Below are 25,520 nucleotides of genomic sequence, written 5' to 3'. Positions count from 1 at the left end.
AGGTGAACCCCTGGGGAAAAAAAGGAATATAACTTAAAAGGAAATTGAAATATGAAATTTAAAAGGCTCTTTTCAGTAATTTAGTTTACATTTCAAATACTCCACACCGACTCCCAACACTCCATCCCATCTACTCTTCAGTCATGTGCCACCACATGATATTCTGATATTAATATACTGATATTCTTAATCCTTCCACCCCTTCTCTCCAAACATACCAAGGGAAAGAAGCTGCTCAATGCCACGGATCACTCGTTCACATTCTTCATCTCTGGAATGGGCCCCCCATTCTCCTTCCTGGGGTTTGTAGAGAAGAGCTGTCAGCTCCTCTGGAGTCACGGGAACTCCAGCACCAACCTCCTCTGGATAGGCAGCTGGAAAGGGAGAATTCCACAGGCAGTAAGTCCCAGCAATGGCAAAAAGCTGCTTACTTTGCACAGGAACATGAGTTCAACACTTACTTCCTTCTGGGATTGGTTCCATGTCCCAGGGACTCATCCTCTCTCTTTCATTATTGTCCCAGCTATTAAAACAAATACATTCAAAATGCACAAGTTAAAGCTGAATATAACAATGCCCCTTTTCTTTACCAGATTTACACCACAAAGGTCATCCCTTTTAGGAACAAGACCTGTCACTGATGACATTCCAACTCCTTGTTTTCCTCTTGTATCCCCTCTATAGTCACTGCACTGCTGTTTACACCAGAAGTGTTGCTTTAGGAATAAATTCAAAATTAAATAAGTAAATCAAGTGGCTGGTTATTTATTTAAATGGAAAAAAGAGATGCTGATGCCTGAGGTACCCATTTGAGTTGTATGTAAAACATGTAAAAACTCACTGGACACTGTAGCACTGGAAGGAACTGTCAGGATACTCTGCCTGGAAAGGCTGCTGACTCTCCACAGTTCCAAACCACCAAGCATCATCTATTATACTGCGAAATCTATCCCCTGGAAGGCAAAATATTGCATTCAGCACAAGAACAACATCAATAATTATTAAATATTTCTTTTTAGAGAGTCAACTCCATCTTTCATAAATGCACTACTTCAATTTTTACATTTTGCACTAAAAGAATGGAGCCCTAAAGGAAGGCCTTGGACACCTCTGGGAATTACCCACAGCTGCTTCCACGCCTCAAATCACAACAGATCAGGAGATTCTCCTGCTCTCACAGGTTTTGGGACAGTTTCTCTCATATTTTTTGGTTTTTTTCTGCTATAGGAATTGCAGCAAACATCAAATAAAAGTTTCCAATGACCTCTATAATATCATGGTGTGACTCTTGGGGAAGGTCCTGTGCAGGGCTAAGGGTTGGACTTGGTGATCCCCGTGGGTCCCTTCCAACTCAGCCTATTCTGTGACAATATCACGTGTGTACAGTCCTTCACATGATGTAATGAAGACCCTGCATCCCATTAAACAGCTGCAGAAATGGTGCAGAAAACATATGGAAGTGGGGAAGAAAAAAAAAAAGGAGTCACCTATTTGCCAGTTCCTTTCTTTGGCTTCGTTATAAAACTGATGCAGCACGAGGAAGTCAATGACATCTGGCATATCATGGTACCTTCAGGAAACAAGACAGGGAAAGTTATTACTACCCAGAAAGTTATTACTACCCAGAAATATAATTCTGCATGCACAGCACAGTCCCCAAATTCCATGCATTTGGAAGGAGGAGGGAGAAGCTTTTTTACACTGCAAAAAAATCTCCTGCAGGATGTCATCAGCGTTCCAGTGACTTACTTTATGGAAAAGGATTCTCCCGTCATTTTGCCTGTGATTGGATCCAGGAATGCAAGCTTCAAGCAGCAGAGTGTGGGAGGCCCAACTTCATATTTAATCCCTACAGTCTTCACAAATTCTTGTTCCTATTTATCAATGAATATGGAACAGCATTATTTATTCGCTGACCACAAAAATATCCACTTTAAAGGATTAAACATATTAATATAAAGCAGTGTTCCTACTCTACAGCCCAGGTAATTTCACCCATAAATTTTATTTTTCCAAATACTAAAAATCAATCACTGACACCTTAAAACCAAAAACCAGGAAGGTGTAAGATGCTCATTCTCTTGGTAGATTTGTGAACAGGATTCCCACAAATTACTTGAGGTTCTAAGGACCAAACCCACTCTGGTTTTAACCACATTGATGGCACCAAAGTTTATCCCTGATCTAATCCAGGGCTCCTCACTCTTGTGTAGGGGGGGAAAAGGAAATTCTTCCTCTTAAAACAGAAATTCCACAATAGCCTTTATGTTCACATCCTGTCAAACTCTATCCTAAGTGAAACGCTGTTTCCTTTTCCTTACAAGCTGCTGATGCCCTGGAAAATTACAGCTGGAATCACTGAATACTTCAGCCTAGTAACTGGGTATTGTTCCAGTTAAGCAATTATTTTCATATAATAGAAGCACTGGCATACACATATATGAATATCAGCACATATATGGACTCTTCTTTTGATATAAAATTGGAGTAAAGCAGGGAAAAACATGGCAACACTGTGGATTAAGTACTAGGGGACTCTGGTTCAAAGTAAGATCCAGTGTTTAAAAGAGCTTGTACACACACTTAGGTGTTTACACCATAATTTCTTCCTTCTTACCATAGCATTAAAAACAAGAACTAGAAACCAAATGTTCAAGTCATTGTAGAGCAGTGAGAGAACTATAAACAGCTTTGGAGTGGTGGGTTCTGAATGAATTAGTGTTAAATGAAAATAATTTGTGTGGAAAGTGACTCCTGAGAACCATGTCCAAAATCAGGAACTGAACAGATGTAAAGAATTAATATTTACAATTTAAACTTCAATATTAACATTTTAAAGTAATTCCTTCTTCCTATTTTTCATGCTGGTTTTTCGTGTCAGTTTAACATTACAGAGACACTCAGCTCTTTGAAGTATTTCTGTAACTCACCCTGAGTTCCATTTTGTTCCATGGTTGTTTTTGCATGTTAATACTGTAAATTTTGGCTTTCCTTACTGCCCTCACATAAGCTTCATGGCCTTGCCTAAAGTATATGATCTTACAAGGGAAAAAAAAGAGAAAAAGAGAAAAAAGAGAAAAAAAGAGAAGGTTATTTTACTGAGAGTTCTCTTCCTGTTCATTCTAAAATTTCTATGAACAGGAGGCCTCAGGGATGAGAACTTACTGCCCACTTATCTATTGCATTATAAAACACTCTTCTAGTTAAAAATATTTCTATCAGCCCCCCAAGTCAGCACTTCCTCTGTGCTTCAAAAGTGGGATAATTAAGAAATGGCAGGTGAAGGTGAACAACCAGCTCTTCCTGCTACTCCTCAGCCACCACTGCAGAAAAAGAGACTCAGGATTATCTGCAAACAACAAACTGCCTGAGAATTATCAAAATTCAGCCTATTTTTGGGCACAGTTCACTGCTGGGTATATAGCCCTGACCAACCCAAGCTCTCCAGCCCCTGTGGAATGTGGGAATTGCTGCAGGCAGTACCTCATCTCCCATCTGTGGGACGAACGGGGAGCGCCGGGGAATGGTGTCCAGGATCCACTGAGGAGCAAGCCATTCCTCACTGGGCTCCCCTTCCAGGGACAGCAGGCCACTAGGCTTCTGAAACACATTACATTTAGAATACAATTAATACAGTATTTAGAACACCATTAATATAATATTTAGAATGCAATTACTAAAATAGTCAGAATACAATTAATTACTATGGTAGAACACATGAAAAACTGACCATACAGCAGTTACTGCACATAAGAGATATAAAGCAAAGGAAATACTGGAATGTCAGTCTTCCCAAACCTCCACTAAATAGTAGGGAATAAGACATGTCTATTATAAATACAATAGAAAATTAAAACATTCATAAATTCATTAAAATGCCCATGGAACAAGGGTGGACTTTAAGGTCCCTTCCAGCCCAAACTGGGCTGTGGTTCTAGATAATAAATAGAAAATAAAATAAAATAAAGAAACTGTACTTTTATAAATATTCTAAACAGCTCTTTTTTAAAAAAAAATACCAGGAAAAAGAAACCTGGCAATGTAGATACAATACAGATCCATTGTAATTTTACAACAAAACCATCCTGGAGTAAATCTAACTGCAGGGAAGAGCGTAAACCTGGGAGAAAACATCTATGTCACACAGGAAAACAAACAATAAAATCACTTTGGTACCACTGGCACTTCAATTCCTGTGCTCTCTATAGTTTCTTTCTTCCTATATGCTTGTCTGTGAACAAATTTACTTTGAAAAAAAAAAACACCAAAAAACCAAATTTATATTCCTAAAGTAAAACAGACACTAAAAATTTACAAATGCTGACCTTTTTTCTAGGCTGTTTAAGTTTCCTTCGCTTTGGCTCCAGTCCTTTTGTTCCCTTCATATTTTCATCTTCAGAACTACTACAGATTTTCCGAGCTGCCTGCCTGGTTTGTCTCTTTGGAGGCTGGAGATTAATTCCAGCATCTGCTGTCCAGTCCGAATATTCACTTGATGAATCACTGCAGATAAGAAAAAGTTGTAAGAAAGAGAACAGAAAACTTCAGTTTTCACACGATGGACTGAAAGGCCCAAACATTCAACCTGCTCTCCTGGGGAGCAGATGTCAGGATTAGCACAGAACTTTGTTGTCATGTGAATTTACAGAATTTGTGATTTCAGCAAATTATTGTATCCATTTGAAACTCCCAGTAAAACTGCAGCTATGGCTGATACCAATTTTCATACTCATCATCTCACTAATTCACGGACTGATTTCAGAAGAACCAGCAGTAAAAAATGCTTGAAAAATGTAGAAAACCAGAGCACTTCCCTAAAAATCCAGTTCTGACTTCTTGAATATCAAATAACACACATACAGGATTTGCATGGCAAACTGGCTTTGATTTTTTCAAGTAGTTCTTAATTAAAGACACCATTTTCTTACAAATGGTCTTTCAAAACTGCTTCTGACTGAAAAAAAACAAAAACAAACCAACACCAAAAAACCCACAACATAAAACGTTTCACAAAGAACTGAGGGAAAAAAAATCAGTCTTCAAAATGAAGTCTGAGTATCACAACACCAACTGTCTTAATTAAATTCCATAATAAACCAGTATTACCAATTCAGAGACCAGTAAAGGTACCTGGAACTGCTTTCACTTTGCCAGGCTGCCACGGGATCATCCATGGAGGCATCACTTGTGCCAACAGTCTCATCTTCCTGTGTTAAAAAGGGAAGGTTTCACTTTGGGGTCAAGGCTAAAATATGTAATTTGTGTTTGCAAGCAAGATGTGTCATCTGAGGGAAACTTTGTATTTAAGGGCTGGTTTAGATTCGAGTAAGTAGGTCCACAGTTTCTTTCTGTATCTTAGTACGACACTATATGATTTTATAATTCCTATATAAATAAGTAGACAATTTCTTTCTATGTATTAATCAATATTATACTTTGTCCTTTTTGTCCCTTATAGTTATATAGTATAGTATAAATAATATTATATGCTATAACTCCTATAGAAACAGATGTGAATTTTAATTCTATTAGAACCATAACATGAGTTCATATTTAAATGTTTGATTAATGAATTTTAGTGCCAAGTGCCCAACTTTTTTAGCTATTCTGTACATTCAGTGCATCTACAAAGCAACAACGTTCGGCCTCTTCCTTAAGGACAACAAGTTATATTTAATCTGGGATATTTTAAGTTCTTCCCTTGCCAATATCAATGATTAATACCAATACTCCATCTCTTTCCACAGCAGTCCACAGATGTAGCTGAAATCAAAGCACTGCAAAACGAAATCAAAGCCCTGCCCTGAATCCACGTGCTGCGTGAGATCCCAAAATAGCAAGTGCTTTAACACAACCCAGTTAAATTTACTTGAAAACATTTCAGGTTTCCAAAAATACATGAGCTGTTTCATGCTACTTTTGAACACTGTACTGGCACTGAGGGAGAAGATCCTGCACCCTCCCAGACCAACACGCCCCAGATCCCCGGGAATCAACGAGCCGAGTGTTTCTCCCCGCACAGAGAAACTCGGGAGTGTTGCTGTGCTGTGAGATTTGGGAGCAGGGAGGCTGTTGGGGGGTGTCTGGGGGGTCAGACCTCGGAGGAGCTGTCGGATTGCTGGCGGGCACAGGGGTGGTGGGCGGCTCCCTGTGGGCTGTGCTCGATGGTGGAGCGGGTCTGGTAGGCGTGCTGCCGCCGCCGCTGGTTCCTGCGCAGGGACCTGCCGCTGCCCGCCTGGAATTCGCTCTGCCACAGGGACAAACAGCACAAAACCAAGGAGTCGAGGATGAGTTACACACTTAAAAGATGCCTCGTTAACGTGACTGAATGTTATATTCCAATTGCAAACAGGAAATCGCTGCAGAATCTTGGACGCGCCGTGGCTCGTTTAAGGGCACTTCCAAGCGTGGTTTTTGGTTCAATATCAATTCTACTTTATAAAGTAGAAAGGAAGTTAGGGAAAACATAATTTTTTTCTATAAAATTCCTGAAATCTCTGCATAAGATAATTCCAGCCACTTATAAAACTGTGGCACCTCTAAAGTTTGTCTCTTTGCACAGAATCACGGGATATGCTGAGTTGGAAGGGACCCACACGAGTCATCAGGTCCAACCCTCAGCCCTGCACAGGACCATCCCCATTTTCCACAAGTCCAAGTGAAACCCCACTGTGGCTCTGCTCTTTTTCTTTCCCAGAATCTTCCCACCACTGAAGCCTCAAGGATAGAGATTTACCACTATTTGCACATTACAGACAGACAAATCACAGCTATAGAAGGAAGACAGAGCCAGAGGAACAATTAGGAGTATTGATCTTCTAAATAATTTAATAAAATTGGGTTGGGTTTTTTTGTTTAATTTAGTGCTATAACTCACCCGTTGTAAGGTGTGGGATGGCTTTCTCTTCTTTTCAACAGTGTATAAACTAATTTCTATTTCACCTTTGGCAGCTCGACATTCTTCCTGGACCCTAATTATGCAGAAGAAACATCCCTTTTATTCAGTAAATCATCAAATAACTCACCAGTCTCATTAAGACACACATAGAAATACTTGTTCTGTTGCTATAAGGAATCTGTGCACAAGCACCATCACTCCTAGAATCATAAGTTAAGGAAGCAAACTCCTTAGCTGAGCATCCATAATTACTTCCAAGTAGACTGGAATGAATTAAAATTATTTGCATGGGGTTTGTTTTAAATAAAACTTCAGGGAAATGTGGTGTTTGAACTACTGAAGAAAGACTGAATTGTGAAAAGAAGGAATTACTATTCTCAACTCCCCACTCCAATCCTAACGTTCCAAACAACACGACCAACCAACCCCCAAAGCCAACGCGTTTCTGCAAAATCACTTCAGGAGTACGGATTAATTATTAAATATCACACAATGAGATATTTTTTCCTCCCCTGGCTCACTTAGCATCTTACTTGCTGACGCCTGGAGGGAGCTCGTTGACCACCACCCTCCTGCTCCAGGCCATGAGGTCCCTCTCGGTGGCCATCTGGCTGCGGGGCGCGTTGTGGTGCATCTGCCGCACGCCCTCGATCTGCCCGCTCCGGCGGAGCCCCACGTTCGGGGGGGAGGCCACGTCCAGAGCCGGGCTGCGAAGGGCTGAGGGAGGGAAAAACAACCTCTTCAACTTCCATAAACCACCACTGGAATCATGCAATCATGGCTGGGTTGGAAGGCACTTTAAAGCTCATCCTGTTCCACTTCCCTGCCATGGGCAGGGACACCTTCCACTAGCCCAGGTTGCTCCAACCTGGCCTTGGACACTTCCAGAGATGGGGCAGCCACAGCTTCTCTGTGCCAGGGCCTCATCACCCTCACAGGGAGGAATTCCTTCCCAATATCTAATCTACAATTTAAAGCCTAAAGACCACACAAATTCTTTTTTGGCAATAATCAACACTTATTCTTCATGAAGTGGCTTTTCTTTTGCTCCAGGTAAACATTTTTGTGTGCTGGCCTTAGGGATGTGTTTGCTGCTGGCTTGAGGTATTTCTGAGATATCTGAGGCACACAGAGAATGTAATCTGTGAGGAAAGTTTTAAGGGCACTTAAGTGAACTTCAAATTAAAGTTTTTCAACTGCTTAAAGGCTCTAAAATCATCAATCTTAAAATTCTATGGAACAAGAAGAGATGAGGTTGACATCTAAAATAACAGACTGCTGCAAGGTTTACGTTTTCTGTTGTGTCTCCATTTGTTTTGTGGTTTTAATTCTTATTTGCTGTGCCACAGGCACTGCTCTGCTCTGGGCTTCTCATCAGGTGGCACAACACAGTGAAAACACACACTTCAGGCAGCAAAAAGACACAAAAAGCCTGCTAATAATGGAATGACTGCCATCATTGTTCTTGTTTAGCTCATCAACACAACTCCCACGTGCTTAAATATGGTCAACCACATGAATATACTGCAATTTACGGTTATGCAAACCTGCATAAAAATATTTGGCTGTTTATACATACTCTAATTAGCTTACATCAATTGGGTGATCACATAGCAAAGTCACTCCTCAGTGCAAGTTCTAGAAGGGAACTGCTTGAATTTCCATACCATTCATACCTGGAAATTCCTTTGTACAACTACAGGGACACACAGATAATTGGGAATTGGGACTGCACAACACATCACCCTATCCTAAGATGCAGAAAAGACTTTGTGTGAGCTGAAGGTGCCTTCTAGACACCCTTCCTGACATACCAATTTAGAGCAAAGCAAAAGTGTATTTTCAGCATTTTTCACCGATATTTTTCCTATTCCTTCTTGAATTTCAACACGAGCAACTTCAAATCCTAATGAGCTTTTCCAGGAAATCTACTTCGAACATGTGTAATCAGTCACTTAACCTAGAACTAATTTATGAGCAGCTGTAAATGTCCCAAAGCTCAGGATGACTTGCAGCTCAGGTCCTCGGCATCTGCTCCCCTTCCATCAGCTGCGCCCACTCAGCTCTTCACATCTGACTGAGTTAGGTTTAAATTTTTAATCACTTTGTGTATTAAAGATAAAATCACAGTAGCAGAACATTTACCAGGAGAATAATCTCAAGCTTTCTAAGGAAATACTAAGAGAGAGCAACATGTTTATTTTATTACCACTGATGCTCAGCCTTCCGCTGCAGCAGGAAACCATTAGTCTGTCACAACACTATTCACTGACAACCTCTAATTATATGCTGTTATTTTGACATTATGCAGTTAGGAAGTATCATCTCTGCACTGATATCAAGACAATACAGTGAATTTTATGTTTATTTTTCGGGAAAATGGTTTATAACAGGAATAGTTCCAGTCTAATAGCTTGAAGTAATCAGATACAGCCCAGTCAGACACTGTGTGCCCTCAGCTGCACCTTAAACTTTTAATTTCTCTGCTGGAATCCAAAGAACATCCAAATGCTCCCCACAGGTTAACAAGGTGTACAAACAGGAGAGAAAAGCATCCTCCAAGACACATGAAAACATTTTGATCAGTACCTTCTGTGACTAAGGAAAGAACTGCTGGAGTCAAGGCAGGACACTGACCTCCATTGACAGAGAGGGATCTGTTGAGTGGAGGGTTTGGAGGAGTTTCTCCTTCATTAATTAGTCTCAGATCTTGTTCCCTCTGGAGCTCCCTGATCATTCCATCGAGGATACTCTCATCCTGGTCATTTGTTTGCTGCCCAATGACTTGTTCAACTACTTCACCATCACCTTGGCAAGAACAAAGCCCCAAATATGAAAAGATTAATTTCTGTTATAAATTAATCTCTCTTATAAAGTGATTACTGTTTTACTAAACACCACAGAAACAATCCTATTTAAAACTCTGCCCTGCAGAACATCTGATCAGCAGCTGGTTTTCTGCTCTCATGGAATAAATGGAGGCAAAGTTTAGAAGAGAAGCTACAATAAAAACCTGAAACTCCAGAGCACATGTGAAACATAAACACAAACCCTTAGAAGCAGCAGAAAGAAATTATGCTTCAGTGGGTAATAATGGAAGATCTTTTCTGGAGACCAGCATTTTGAAAAAATTTATGTCTATAGGGAAAAAAAACCCTGTTTTGAAAAACAAAAGCTGTTTTTATCATGTCTTTCTCACCCTCCTGGTTCCTTCCTCACATCCACAGTTACACTGAGGTTAATGGGACAATGCTTTAAGCATCTGCCATATATGGGAGAAGTCCACAGATTTTGGAATATTCTTGTTTCCAGTCAAGTTAGTTCCAGACACTTCCTTAGTGCCATAAACTCACCCTATCTACTCTTCTGCCTCTCTGCTGAATTTAAACCACTAATTTATAAATTCTTACAGCACCACCTCATGGAGCTGCTGCTCAATCCTGTGCCACACATATATTATTCATGAGGTTTAGACAGAATACCATTAGCTACATATCCCAGCTGAGGAATGAGCTGCTCATCCTTGCAATTCTCCCTCCCTGGGACCAGGCGCTGGAATCTCGTGGGATGAGGATTTCCATCAACATCCACCAGGAATGGAGGAGGCATCAGATGTGGAGCCTGTTGGGTCTGTTCATCCAACACGTAGTTATTGGCATCACGGATCAGAGGCCTGTAATCCGTATGGAAGAACATCTGATCTGGAATCTGAAAGAAAAGCAATTTAGGGAATGAATCAATGGCCATTTGCAGCTGTCTGGCTGCTCTGGAATGGCTCCATACCCATAAACCACAACTCCTGCACTCAGGAGCAGCAGCAGGAATGTTGTGACAGAGAACAGATTCCTACCACAAATGTGGTTTATTACCAAGGCCTGGTGCAGAAATTCAAGACTAAAATAGGCCAAAAGAGGTGAACAGAGAGGAGTTAATGCTTTGCTCCCCTGCCTAAGATTCTCTTGTCTAAATCTTTTTGATTTAGGTAAAAAGCAACTGCTTCATGATCTAATTATTATTTACTGTGAGGCAGGGTGAGGGAATAAATTGTAACACAAATACTTTTAAGACAAAATCAAGTCAAGACAGGGAAGAGTTTAAAATTCATTCAACCCACCTTTTCATAATATTTATTGCATCCAAAACCAAATAGTAGCAGATGTCCATGAGAGTCTGTGCAGGCAAAATGCTGCCCATCTGGTGAGAACTTGCAATCAAAAACAGCTCCGTGGCCTTGGCCCTCAATCTGGATCAAGCACAGAACATTCTCTTCACCATATATTCACTGCAAGAGCTTTTTTACAAATATTTCACCTGTGCTCCAACACGTATTTCACACTCATTCTGTAATTTCTCACTTTACTCAAGACTGATTTGCACTTTTACGTATTAAAGTTAAACTGAACAACACTGTAAAACTTCACATTTTGTCTTTGTTCTGAAATTTCAGCACAACTTTTAATGTATGTTCTGAAACAACCCCCTGGAAGTCTGTAGTTTATCTTAAGGGCAGACACAGGGCAAGCCCATGCCAAAGATCTCAGACCTGTGCTGGCTCTGTAGGTGTATAATGAAATCTGCTTTTATCTCAAGACCAGTGTTAAACAAATATGAAAATAAAACTCCCTGATTCCTTCTTACCATGTTGAAGTAATTGCGAATTTTTGTTCCTTTGTCTATATCCCAAACAAAAATATTCCCATCGTGACCCGCCGAAAGCACAATCCTTTGGTCAAAGGGATGAGCCTCCAGAACGAACACTTCATCATCATGACCCTACAACGACAGCAGGGGGAAAAAAGGAACTTTTATTTCTCCATGTGATACCTCCAGACGTGTTGGTAATTCGTGTGAGGACATCTCAGATCAGGGAGCAGCTCAATCCACTGGATCTGGGACTGGAGCTGTACTTGGACAACACTCCTGCCAGAGGTTTGGCATTGTCACTGCCCTGACTGCAGCTCAGCACTGCTGACATGGGGAGGAAGGAGAAATCAGGGCACAAATGGAGCCTTCAAAGGGCTCCTTGTCAGCCAGAAATCACCAGGATCCTGGCCATCAGCTCCTTTCCCCAGGATAACACCCTCCTCCCAACAGGCAGGGCACAGTTGGATACTTCCAAGACCAAACACTCCCCATCAGGGGGAATGATGATGCAGTCTAGCCTCAAATCAATCTCAGAGCTGAACTATATCCATTTGGGATTCCCCCTTGGAACGTTACTCACGGATAAGCTATGGAGAAGCTGCCCTGTGGACGAGTTCCACACTTTGAGAAGGAAGTTGTTGACTGCAGTGATGACAGTGGCATCGTATCGATCCCAGGCCACCATGGTGACCTTCAGCTTAGTCACCTTGTCCTCCCCAGATGCCACATTGTTTCTAAGGAAATCAGTGAGTTAAAAAGGAATAAATCAGTAACTGCATATGGAAACATTTCAGTGCTAATCCAGTATGGAATTCAGGGAAGATGGTTGTGACTGTGACTCTGGCTGGGGCAGGAGAAAGAAGGATGGTTCTGTGGTGGTAAAAACAGGATACAGGAAATATTCAGTGCCACTAAGATTTATAGATCTCTATGTCCTTAAAAAGGACATTTTCTCCTCTGTTCTTACGCCACCACCCTCGCCTACCCCAGGTTTTCCTTCCAAGCTCTTCAGATCTATTAAGCTTTTTCCTACAAGGCATTTTTATCAGTCATCAATATCAGTAAACTCCACAAAGAGCAGGAACCTGTTAAATAAGCCCAAATCACATCTCTGACAGCAAACACTGCAAATGTAACCATATGAAACATAGAGAATTCTGCCAAGCAAATGCCTAACAGATTTCTGCTCTTTGTTGTTGTGCATATCCAATTACAAGGCACTTACAGAAGTCACTTGAGGATCTCAAAAAGATAAACTCGAAACCCTACTTGAACCTGAGAACCAGAACACCACATTTCACCTCTTACTTGGAAAATTAAGGAAGAAATACAATGTTAAGAAACATTCTGGATATATATATTAGCACGTGATCAATGGGGTTCTACTAAAACCTGGTTTTGTGACATAAAACTGTTTGACATTCTTACTTCATGTGTAAAATGCTAAATATTCCCCAACTATTAGGTAGGGAACCACCAATGTATGAATATTTTCTTTGGTGGGCTAATTAGCTGTGTAAATTAACAGACAGAGCCACGGCATTTTCAATACACAAAGAACATGCATGGAAATTAACTCAAAATGGCAGTAAATGAACAGTTTTCAAAATGATGGAGGATTTAGTTTGCATGTAAATGTGGCCACGAGGTGTGTTCTGCTTGGTTTGCTTTACCCTGTCATTTTAGTAGCCATATCCAGGACCACACTCTTCCAATCATGCTGATGGTAGTGCCAGATTCTTGCTGTTCCATCTCTGCTTCCACTGACAAACCTTAAGCTGTGGGGCAAAGAGAGAAAAAGCCATGAAATTCTGAATAAGGACGTTCTGAAACCCGCATGTACATAAATATACAGAGATATACTGGAAGTGTGTACTTGTGTGTCACTGCTTCTCCTCCTTGTGAGGTTCCCATTTTCATATCAGATATTGTACAGAACAGTTTACAACATTAATTACATTTGGCTCCAGCAGGCAGATGGCCTTGGAATGACTTCAGTGTCGTAATTCATCCGAGCTGCACATTCCCCGTTTCATGACATCAGCAAATCCCTGGAGCAGCTCAGAGTGGCAGCAAAGAAAGAGCAACTGCGTGCCAGGAGTGTGGCATAAATTACAATACATTAACTCAGGGAGGGGGTGATGACAGGGAAAGGAAAGAGCCAAATTTACAAGTAGGTAGCTCTGACTGGGAAGCTGAACGTGAATATTTTAATTTTTAAACTCCTCCTGGGTCAAAAATTTTAAGCATCCAGCAAATGTATTTAACCCCATCACAGTGTTTGGCCATCAATGGTACAGAAATAATTTCTGTTGAGAAATTGGAAAAGAGTTCCTCAAGTAATACATTTTCACAGGATGGCCAACACCTTTAAAAGCATATATTATACACAAAATTACACTTCAAAGTCAAGTCTATTCAATTTTATTAAGTGATTGTTTGCCCCTTTTCAGTTTCCCTGATCTGAATCTTTTCGTTGTGATGGAAAAGAGTTTTAAAATGCTTTTGACAATTTTATTTTCCTCTTATTTTTACTTCTTTGTATTAAAATAAAAAGGAAACTACTTTATCATTCAAAGCATCACTGCAGCATATAATTTTCAGTGATGACATGACCTAAACCCTCTGATATGGCTTGGAAAGAACTGGTAGGACAATTACAGCACCACATTCCCACATAATTTCATGTGACAAAGATCTCCAAGTGCAGGTGCAAAGCTACAGTTTGAAAGGCTCCTGCTTCCACACATCCCTTATACCTCCTGCCCAGCAAAATGAGGAAACAGGAACAAAAGCTGGGAAAAAACCACCTACATTAAGTTCTAACTTTTGCTTTAAACTACATTTATTACAGTGCTCTTACTCCACAAGTAAATCCCTCTGTGGGAGTTACCTGGGAACTAAGACACTCTTACAGAAAAGGACACAAAATTTGGGTTCCAATTTGCTGTTTTAAAGAAAAAAACAAATTAAAAGCATAATTACAGAAGGTTTTTGTTGTTACAGCAGAGGACAACAAGCTGGAGCTTGTGAACATGACACACATCTTGCAACACACTTAAATAGTTTGTCCAGGATTAATCAGAGCCCACAGGCAGTTTTCCTGTTGTGCCAAATTTTCCATGAAATGTTCTTTGGGCAATTAAATAGCAACACTCTCAGGTGCAAACCCCAGGAGCCACTCACCTGTCCCCGTTGTTACAGAACTGGACTGCAACCACCTTGTCCTGAAGAGGAAAACATAGCAGTAAGTGCTTTGTAGGCTGAAACTTTCACCCTAAAAGTTCTCAATCAGCTGATTCTTGATTAGTTTTTATTTAGCAAATTGTATCTTTCCTACAACAGTCTTAAAAATTCACGTATAGAGAAGTTGTTTTTAAAGCTAAAACTTCCCCAGGCTTACTGTGTTAAACACTCAAACAGAAAACTTCAGAGAGGTGATGGTTTCCTGCAATTTTTAGACCTAATATTAAAGTGCATCAAAAAAATTTAATCCAAAAAATGCAAACCTTGGCTTTATTTCCACTCACAAACTGCTGAGAAACAAATGTTATGTTTCAGACATGAGTTTGCCTTTTTTTTTAATTTGCTAAACACTTGTGTTGGCTCCAGGCACTTGTATCCTTACTCCCACTGGTGCCTCCAGCTCCTGATAACCCATCTGGGATTTGTTGTCTGCAGGATTAAGAGTGGATTTAAAAAACTTAAAGGAATTACAGCTCCTTCCAAACCTGCTCAATACAGAAAACACTGTTTTGTGAGCAAAATACTTGTTAGATGTGTTGGTTTGGAGATTTAAATGGGACACCCAAGACTCCCACTTAAGTTCAGGGAATCAGTTTAGATCTCAGGCCTAATCCATAAAATGCTGTTAGGGTGGGAAGTTTGAATTTTTACGGGAACCCTTCTGCATTACCTGGAAAAAGATGCTCCTAAGCTTGATTTTCTAAAGGAAATTTCCATCATGATCCAAACTTTGACTAAAACCTGAATTACTTTGTTTTTCTTGTTATGTGAAATTGTGGTCACAACTAAAGTGAAATACTCAGCAGCAAATTCAATAGGAAAAAAATAACATGGTGTTTTAAAAGTGCTTTAATTCCTCATTCCAACCCAGACTTTTTTCAGAAGTATGGGAAAATCACCTGATCCCTCAGTTTTCTGGGGGAATAAAATATATAAAGCATATTTTGCACGAACTTCTTGCCTCAGAGGGACTTAAAAACAACCATCCCCCAAATTCCCAGGCATTTAAACACCACAGTGTTGAGAGCCAAATAACTTCTAGAGAGTTAATAAATCAAACAGGATGTAAAAACCCAAGTTCCTGAAATCAGGTAAAGGGGGGGGGAAAAAAGATTTGTGTCCTGCTTTTCCTCTTACCGTGTGAGATTCCAGCTCAGCCATTTTCTCTGGAGATTCTGAGCCCAAATAATAAATTCTTATCACGTGGTCAGTGCTACCTGTTGCAATGAACATGCCACCTAAGACAGAGAGTTTTCCATGAGAAGCAAAGTCATCCAAGGAATACCTTCTTTTAACTTTGTTTATCTGAATTTGCTGCTTTCTTGTCAATGCAGGAAACTAGTTTTAAACAGAAAATTTCAATGTAAACTGGTAAATATAAAATAAAATATTTGAGTGCGTCTTCAATTCTATTTGACACAAATCAGAGAAATTATTGCTGAATCAGGAGTCAGGGATTGCTGAGAAACTGGGGAAAAGCTCCTTAAGTAACACATTTTCACAGGATAGCCAACACCTTTGAAAGTACATTCCATTTATATACAAAATTACACTTCAAAGCCAAACCAACTCAATTTTATTAAGTGACTGTTTGCTCTTTTCAGTTTCCCTAATCTGAATTTTTCCACTGTGATAAAAAAGTGTTTAAAAATGCTTGTGACAAACTTACATTCTTAGTCTTACTTTTATTGCAATTTCTTTACAATATTGCCCAAAAAGGGCACTGTTGTGTAATGTACTGCATTTGAAATGGGTTTAGTTATTTCAGGAGTTCTAGATTGAAGAAAGGAACGTGGCTCTAGAAGAGTTCTCCATTTCAAAAAGGCAAATTTCATGAGGAATTTTCTTTGTAAAAATATAAAAAAGTATAAAAATAAAAGATATCTCTGATGTGCAAAACAAGAGACTTTCAAGCCTTGGAGTTGGTCAAGATATCTTAGTTTAAATTATAGGAAAAAAGAGAAAAAGCAACTTGAGGCAGAGACTTGGCATGGAAAATTTCAAGCAATCCCAATGTGACAGAGCTAAAATTAACTGGAAAAGGGTTTAACAGTATTTGTATTTAAAGAGAAGTAGCAGAACTGCCACCAAAGGACCCAAGTCCATGGAATACCTGACTGGACACGTACCAGAACTGAAGGATGAACAGGAGATCTGAACACCAGGCCTGGACCTCTCTGCAAATTTTACAGGACGATCCCTACGTGCAACAACACAACATTTTTACTTTTCATTGCTTTATTCAAAAAAAACATCTCCCTGCAGCTCAGGTTGGGGTCAATATGCTCACCTTAAATCTCTTTATATCACAATTCTCTCCTAAGTTTCCTAGAATTTTTCATTTGAGGCATTTTTGTCCTTAGTTGAATAAGAAAACCATAATTTTCTTAACTGAAAAGACTATTTAACTGATTTATCATGACACTCACCGAATAAAAACTATTTAAAACAGAACCTGCCAAACCATTCATCTGATGGCATTTACTCCCTATTAAATTTGGGTTTGGTGACATTTGCATATGCATGTTCTTCTGATTAAAAGCAAATTATTTCTTCTGCCATTTTGGACAAAGATTTATTCCTAAACACAAAAGCTGGAAGCTCTTCCACAACTTTGCCTTGCAAGGCACAAAACCCAGAAATAACAACCCCAATCTCTGCCTCCCCTCTGGGTTCCAACGCCACAGAACCCCTGCCCCCCCTCCCCACCGGTTTATTGAGCAAGAGAACGCCCTTATTTAATTATCTCAGCATTCCTCTCCAGGCCAAAACTCAAAATAAACCCCTTCTCGAGTCAAAATAATTATAATTATCTAAAGAGTCTTACTTAAATTTCATGGTGTTCGCATGCCACTGCCAGAAACAGATTGTTCCGTCGGCACCAGTGGAGGTGAGGTATCGTGTTGTTCCTTTCCTTGCTGGAGAGAACTAAAAATAAAAAGTTGGAACAATTAAACCAGCTGATTTCTTTCTCTTCTTTCATGCTGGAAACCTGTAGGGAATTTTTTTTCACTCGCATATGAGCTTTCTGCCCAGGAGAACAGGGAGCAGGGATAGGCACAGAATCTGAACTTCCATAAAAAAAATCAAGGTGATGGAAATGGAAAACACCCACATTTTGAGCAGGAATTCTTTATTTCTGCCACACATAGGAGAGCAAATTGGAGAAATGAAACAAGCCCAGACTCTTTTAATGGAGTATTAAAATGAGGATATAGTTCTTTCTAGGATAGAACTGGATCAAACATGGCAAATAAAATGATTCCTGCATCCCAATGAAGAACAGCAGCACAGCAGGATCCCCACTCCCTCCCTCTTCCTGAATGTCTCCACTGCCTCTCTAAGGAGTGGGAAAGCTTTTTATTCTTAATTTCATAACTGCAGCAATGCCTTTAATCCTCTGGTTATTTGGTAATTTGATAGAGGAATTGTTTCCTCTATTTGCATTGTTTGCACTGTTTCCTCAAAAAGCCACCACTGATTATAGTCTAAATGATCAGAGTTTTACAAAAAGCTTGTGAGGAACATATATATATGTGTGTGTATATATATATACACACACATATGCAAATAAGTAATATAACAATTATAAAACCAGGTTGTAAAATACGTTTCCAAAACAATCACCTCAATATGGTTGAAATCAGACAAAATTGGAAGTGTAGGGAAGAGGGGGAGAAACAAAGCTCCTGGGGACCACTGGCATGATGGAGAAGCCTGTGCTGAATCCAAGGAAGCACAGCTCCCGAAGAGAGGGATTCTGAGCCAAACAGCCCCCCCTCACTCTACCCTCTAACATGCATCACCTGCCAAATTGCAGGGAATGTTTTTTTTTTTTATCCTGGAATTTTGATTTTTGGAGGTTTCTGGCAGTTGTGTTGTTTTTTAAAGAAAATCTGAGCTTGCTACGAAACCCAGAACAGCTCCTTACGGTACAAGTTAAGATAGCAAAGAAACAAGAAATGTGGAATAAGGAATTTTAGCTGATTCTTCCGAAAAATAAATGTTCTCTACGAACACAGGACTGTCAGCTCAGGTGCTGTGCCAGGCCCAGCACCAAAGATGCCAAACACGACTCCTTGGCTCACTGAGAGCACCAGATCTATCATTTTCCAGACCTAAGGAAGCAGCAGTGGGATCCCACAGCTAAAGGCACGTGGAAGGAGCAGGATGAAGCAGCAGCGAATTTGCCGAGAAAAACACCGTCGAGTTGGGACGAACCTCCGCCGCCAGAGAAGAAATGATAAATTTTATCTCCAATTGCCAATCCCTGAGTACCATTTTAACTCAAACCTGGTGGTTGCTCACCTGTATGGAAGTGATGGAGGCCGAGTGGCCCTGCAGGACGGCGAGGGGGGCGCAGGTGCGGAGGCACCACACCCGCACCACCTTGTCGCAGCTGCCCGCGGCCAGCAGCGTGTTCTCGTAGTTCACGGCCATGTCCGAGATCTCGGCCGAGTGCCCCCGCAGGGTGGACAGCAGGCGCCCGTCATCCGTCGCCCAGATCTTCACCAGACAGTCATCTGAGCCCTGGGAACACAGACATTCCCAAAGATCACCTAAAGCTGCGGGCGGGCAGGGATCTCTGCCACCGCGAACGTGCCGGAAGCGCTTCAGTGGGATTCCGCTGTTATATTAGGAGTAAATTCTTTACTGTGAGGGTGGATATTGGGAAGGAATTCTTGGCTGTGAGGGTGGAAAGGCCCTAGGTACAAGTTGCCCAGAGAAGCTGTGGGTGCCACATCCCTGGAAGTGTCCAAGGCCAGGTTGGACAGGGCTTGGAGCAACCTGGGCTAGTGGAAGGTGTCCCTGCCCATGGCAGGGGTGGCACTGGGTGGGCTTTAAGGTGCCTTCCAACCCAAACCAGTCTGGGATTCTATGACTACGAACTATGTTCATATGAGTCTGGGGATCACCTTGTGGAGTCAAGGATTTCCATTTCATAAAATCATGGAATCACAGGATGGTTTGGGTCAGAAGGCACCTTAAAACCTCATGTCATTCCACCCCCTGCCATGGGCAGGAACACCTCCCACTAGCCCAGGCTGCTCCAAGCCCCATCCAACCTGGCCTTGGACACTTCCAGGGATCCAGAGGCAGCTACAGCTTCTCTGAGCAACCTGTGCCTGGAGCCTTTCCACCCTCACAGCCAAGAATTCCTTCCCAATATCCCATCTAACCCTGCCCCCTTCACCCGAAGGCCATTCCACCTTGTCCTGTTACTCCGTGCACAGGGATTAACATTAACAGCTAAAAATGCAGCATTAATTTGAAAAATCTACTCATTTTTAAATATGCCCAACAAAAAGCAAGGGCAGTACCACAGAAATGGATGCTACTGTATTCTGGAGAAAATCTTAAATTAAGAGTCACATATTCACTGACAGACCACAAATTCTGGAAGGTAAATTTAGTATAAAACTAACTGGCAGCTGAAGTAAGTTGTGTCTGCATCTCAATCAGTGACCAAGAGGCTCATGAAACGAGGAAATCAAACCAAGCAAAGCAATCTTCAAAAAACAAAAACAAAAACAAAAAAAAAACCAAACAAACAAACAAAAAACCACAAACAAACAAACAAAAAAACCCAATTTTTAAACTTACTGTAAAAATTCTCCTCCCGCTGCGGTCAAAGGCGATACAATAAACAGAGGAGAGGTGCCCCAAAATCCTCTTATGCATCTTCATGTGTTGGTAGGTGGATGTTGGGAACAAGTGGCTGAAACGGCCACATCCAGTTAATTGCCTGGCAGACAGGATGTGAACTGGGAGAGAAAAACAAAGCAAAAAGAAAACTGAGACATGAATTTTTGTCTGGAACTCAATGTAAATGAGTATTAAATCAAATATAATGGTCCTTAACAACTTTATAATTATAATTTATAAATCTGAGCCTCTTCCACCTCATCAGAATGTTCTGTGTAATGTCCTAAAAAGAAATCCCACTCCTAATAAAGCCTTTCAATGCAGCACCACACGCTGCACCTGCTTCCTCACCAAAAATTACAGCAAAATTAAAAGTTCCCACCACAAGTGGGAGTTATTCCAATCTTCAACTCATGAACAGGTACAGATACAGTTACTCTACATGGATTAGGGAAATCTGCTTTATGGATATTAGATGTTCCTAATAACAATTACAAGAAATTTAGTTTTATAATATAATAATTGTTTATTTTCAGCGCTTTTTTGGTGATAAAAATCTTCCTTTGGAATGGCTTCTAGATCATGTGGGATGGTCAAAGGTCTTCCACGTGTTCAACATCAACATCACTGCATTCCTATGGCTGTGGAATTGAAGAATAAGAAATATGTGGCACTGATGGGAAACTCCCCATCAAAAGAATGGCAGGTACAAGAAAAAACTGCAATAACAAATTATTTCCCACTGCTACAGACAGAAATCCTTCCAAGCACAGCCTGAAATCTAAATCCACAAAACCACCACGTAAAAAAGCCCATCTTTGATCTGATGCACAATTTGAGCTCGTTTTGGGGTATTTAATTCCACCAACCCTCTCTCATTACTATTTTCCCCAACCCATCCTCATTTGTAGCACTTGAACTTTAAAACCCAAAGTTTGCAGAGGTTTTTGCAATGGCACTTGAGGCTCTAACACTGCTGGGCTGGTGGGTTTGTGGAGTCTGTGATAGCAGATCCCCTGGAGAAACTCCTTATCTTGCCTCCTGCACCTTGAAGTAGGTTGGGCTTCACAGGAGCACCACGAAGCTCCTCAGTGCCTTTCAACCCCTTAGTTTAAAAGTACAGTGAAAAACTCAACCCATTCCTTAATTGTCTCATCACATCATTCCCAGTCTCCACAAAAAAGATTATGGAATATGATTAAAAAAAAAAAGAAAAATCTACCAAGTCAAGAAGTGCCATTTCAAAGGGTTACAAACCCGTAACTCACTCGTCCAAATTTGTACCACTGAAGCATCTGTTAACAAATAAATTTACTTCAGCTTTACAGAAAGTATTTTTGTCTCAAATTTGGAAATTTACATTATTTTTCATCACTCAATGTACTTGAAACACAACACATGAGGGGAAAAAAGCTGCATAAAAGACACCTGCAAAAGCCATCAGGCTCCAGCATAACCTCACCTTCAGTCAATATTTGCTTTGCATGTAAAAACACATATTCAGCAGCACTAAAAAGCAAAACACACTAAAGCAAATTAATTTACTGTCTACCTACTATTGAATTGATGCCTGACATTACACAGGCCTGTTAAACAAAACTGTCTCCTCAAACAAAGTAAAACTGAAATTTTTAACCTTTTTTACACCTCTAACACAGAGATCCCACAGTGCTAAATGCTCTACAAAGGTGCCTCAGGTTTTACTATACATTTTTTTATTTACTATGTAAGTGTGACAGCTAAAAAGCTAAATATTTAAAAATATTAAACCTCCCTTTCCCTCCACCCTGTGGACCCTGTGTGCCAACAGAGGGATGGAGTCATTCAGCAACCTGGTGATTCTGCTGTGCTTTTCAATGCTTAAAGCCTTTAAATACATATATATTTATATATTTAAATACATAATAACAGTGTATCTGCCTTTAAGCAATTTCAAACAGCTCTGAATAATGTTTTAACCACACAAAGAACTGTGTGAATCAAAGAGGTATTTCAAAATATTCCAAATAATCACAATATTTTCTGTGTCTCCCTGCAATCCTTCTGAACATTTACCACTGATTTTTGGTGTACATCACATGAAGGAAACACTAAAAGGTATAAAGAATATTCAGGCACCTAAATCCCAGCCTTGGCATCTCACTTTTCCGGTGGATTCCCAGCCTTGCAATCAGTTCAGCTCCAGCGGATATGAAAGTGATTTCACTTTTTTTTTTCCTGTGTTTATTTCCCTATTTGCACAATGAGGACAAAACTCCTCAATCTCCCATGGATAATTACAAAATAAAAAGCCCTGTTTATGAAATGCTTCAACCAAGAGACATCCAGAACTATTGTTGTGCTGTGAGGAGCAACGACTTTATCAAAGCAACAGCATCTCTGGGCAAAAAAAACTACCACTGCTTCAAAAGGAACAAAAAAACATCCCCAATTCCAGTTCTTAGGAAGATTAATACACAATATCTAAATAGGGAATTACCCCCACATGACAAAAATCCCTGTGAAGTTTCCTTTCTTCAGCACAATGAAGCCCTTGTATCCCTAAGGCCCCAAAGCATTAAAAACCAACAGTTCCCACCAAGAGAAACAGCAACTCAGTAACCCTAAAAGATTTTAGCAACCTATCTAATTAACTGATGTATTTCATGCCATACTGGGTGTAAAAAATGTCAAGTCCACCCCCTCTCAATATTCCCTGCCAGGAAAAACTTTCCAGACAGTTATTTCACATAAAAAGGGAACGGATATTGTCTTCTTGATAAGAAAAGTTAGTTTTGTCCCCAAACTGAAGGGCCATTTCAGCTCCTCCAACTAGAACCTGTAAAATACAGGCATTTTTCTTTTTATGGTCCTGGAAAACCACACTTTCAGGAAAATTAAGAGTTCTTAATGCAAGTCAGATATGCTGTACATCAGCAATTCACTAATCACAATTTACCTCACATTCTACCAGAGGTAACAGCACAAATGTAAAAACCCCTGTAAGAAAGCTCACCTAGGAAGGATAAACCCCAAAGCCTGCAACAACAACCCACCAGTGTAAAGAAAGTTTAAAAACCAATCTCCAGACAGCACAAATTTCAAAGTTAAGTCACAACTTCAGAAGGAATTCAAGCGTTTCAGATGGCAAAGTCACCGAGCAGCACCTGCCTGAATTCCTCCTCTCCCTACACACCCTTGTGTTGCTCCACTTTTTGCAAGGAAAACCAGAAAACAGGAAACGGGTGCAAATGTTTGGTTTAAAACCAGTTTCTCGAGGGTGATGAGTTCACATCAGACTGTTTTACCCTCTGCAATAAGCACTGTAACTTTGGAATGAGGACTTAAATTTTGCCCTCATAGCAGGGCTGGAATGAGCGAGGATCGGGTACCACTCACAGAGAGTGGGAGAAACACAAGTCAGGACTTCATAAGAATGCTAGGAATTAAATACAGTTGGCTCACATATGGAAAATATCTTCTCAGAGTGGCCACAAAGAGAGCTGGACCCAGGAAAAGCACTGAAAGCACTACGTGTTCCAGCTCTGGGAGCCGCTGACCTCATGGAACTCATTTACAGCCTGAGAGACACCATCGATTCCTGACCTCATCCCAGCACTGCTCTTTGGCACGGTCAAGGTAGCTGGATCACCTTGACTGTGACTTTCCATCCAGCTCAAATGCTTGTTCACTGAGACTGTGCTTTCTGCTTCCAAATTCTGTGTTATTTTCACTAACAAGTTACCTACAGAAAGATTTTCATCCTCAGGTTAGATCAGCTCGTAGAGTCAAAACAACCTTCTTTCTGATCTGCTTTGAGTTGCCTCCAAAAAACAAAGCTCTGACAAACTGAAGGAGCATTAAAAGCAGGTTTATCAAAGGGGAATAAGTGCTGAGGTACTGCATGACCAGTCTTTCCACTTTCTGACTGGGAGAGCACAAACGGAGCTCTAAAAATCCCACGACTGCAAAACCTGTCCGGAAAGGCTCGACCAGACCATCTCCAGTGTTCCCTGGGTTGTCCTGGCAGCAGGAAGCTCTGCCAGTGTTTTCCCTCCCTCTCCTCCCCCAGCAGATCCCCACAGACTCAACACACAGACACCACATCCCTGGGAACAACTTCCACAGATCAGCAGTTTCTTGGAGACTCCCCCAGCCAGAAGATTCCCAGCTCTGCACAAACACGCTGGGAAAAGGCAACACCAATTTCCTGCTCCAGTTCCACCAGACCTTTTATTTTGCAGTACTGACCCCAAAGTCCCATCCCAACCAACCCCAACCACATGGAAAGGCAAACCACTGCAGCTACCAGCTCTTCCAACTGGACCCTCCCAGTTGATCCCAGCTGGACCATCAGTGATCCTGTTCTCCCAGCAGAACAACACACCCATGGTGGAAAACTTAAATCCTTATCACTGGAAGGGAAATGATATACTTTTAGCTGCTTGTTCTATATCTTATTTACCAGTTCACACAGGTAAATGCACAATCATCTCATCTCACTCCTGAACACACATGACCATGGGTGTCTTTTCCTTCAGCAAGTAATTCCAGAAAACTCCCTCTGACTGAGTGAGCACAGTGTGGGAATTCATGGTTATGCCAAAATCCCAAGGAGGTCAGACACTCTTCTTCATCTTGTATTTAAAACAAGACACACTGGTTGGCACCACTCAGCAGGAAAAAAACCACCCATTTTGCACAAATATATACAGAATTTTGTGACTTCAACTTCAGGATTAACAATGAGGAATCCCAAAACCAAACTCCTGCCTTAAATATAGCCAACTCCTTATTTTAATCTTCATATACCTTTTTTCACATTGTAGTTTATGTAGCTACACCAAGCAGGGCTGTATTCCTGTATTCTTCCAGGAATCAATGCTTATAAAAATTAATTCCTGGCTAAAAAAGACCCTTTTCCATATAATAGCTTTGCATTTATTAAAAAAGCAATTAGGAAAACACCAAACACAAGAAATTATTCTGTTCTTTAAGTCACTAAATAATCACCAAGCAAGCAGCACAAACGTTTGCCGTGAAAACATGACAAATGCTGAAGCCCAATCTGCCAGGTTGGTTCATTAATAATACCACATATTCCAAA

The 25,520-nt window shown here is 40.7% G+C and overlaps 1 protein-coding gene across 1 annotated transcript in view; it reads right to left on the bottom strand.

Moving 5' to 3' along the window:
• The window catches only part of BRWD3 (bromodomain and WD repeat domain containing 3), a 48,300-nt gene that overhangs the window by 10,913 nt on the left and 11,867 nt on the right, over positions 1-25,520 (bottom strand). Inside the window, exons 7-30 of the mRNA XM_017817438.1 lie at positions 20,393-20,553; positions 19,097-19,318; positions 17,616-17,716; positions 16,918-16,988; positions 15,926-16,026; positions 14,729-14,769; positions 13,216-13,320; positions 12,123-12,276; positions 11,537-11,671; positions 11,013-11,141; positions 10,381-10,606; positions 9,536-9,706; positions 7,432-7,615; positions 6,878-6,971; positions 6,098-6,247; positions 5,131-5,207; positions 4,326-4,503; positions 3,484-3,600; positions 2,931-3,038; positions 1,750-1,874; positions 1,488-1,570; positions 842-953; positions 462-523; positions 219-374 (exon numbers count right to left, since the gene is read on the bottom strand). Coding sequence (XP_017672927.1) covers positions 219-374; positions 462-523; positions 842-953; positions 1,488-1,570; positions 1,750-1,874; positions 2,931-3,038; positions 3,484-3,600; positions 4,326-4,503; positions 5,131-5,207; positions 6,098-6,247; positions 6,878-6,971; positions 7,432-7,615; positions 9,536-9,706; positions 10,381-10,606; positions 11,013-11,141; positions 11,537-11,671; positions 12,123-12,276; positions 13,216-13,320; positions 14,729-14,769; positions 15,926-16,026; positions 16,918-16,988; positions 17,616-17,716; positions 19,097-19,318; positions 20,393-20,553 — 3,063 coding nt within the window. The remainder of the gene's footprint in view (positions 1-218; positions 375-461; positions 524-841; positions 954-1,487; positions 1,571-1,749; positions 1,875-2,930; positions 3,039-3,483; positions 3,601-4,325; positions 4,504-5,130; positions 5,208-6,097; positions 6,248-6,877; positions 6,972-7,431; positions 7,616-9,535; positions 9,707-10,380; positions 10,607-11,012; positions 11,142-11,536; positions 11,672-12,122; positions 12,277-13,215; positions 13,321-14,728; positions 14,770-15,925; positions 16,027-16,917; positions 16,989-17,615; positions 17,717-19,096; positions 19,319-20,392; positions 20,554-25,520) is intronic.

This window comes from Lepidothrix coronata, unplaced genomic scaffold, assembly GCF_001604755.1.
Source record: "Lepidothrix coronata isolate B3197 unplaced genomic scaffold, Lepidothrix_coronata-1.0 Scaffold2, whole genome shotgun sequence".
NCBI classification, from domain to species: Eukaryota; Metazoa; Chordata; class Aves; order Passeriformes; family Pipridae; genus Lepidothrix; species Lepidothrix coronata.
This window is presented reverse-complemented; position numbering and strand designations above follow the sequence as displayed.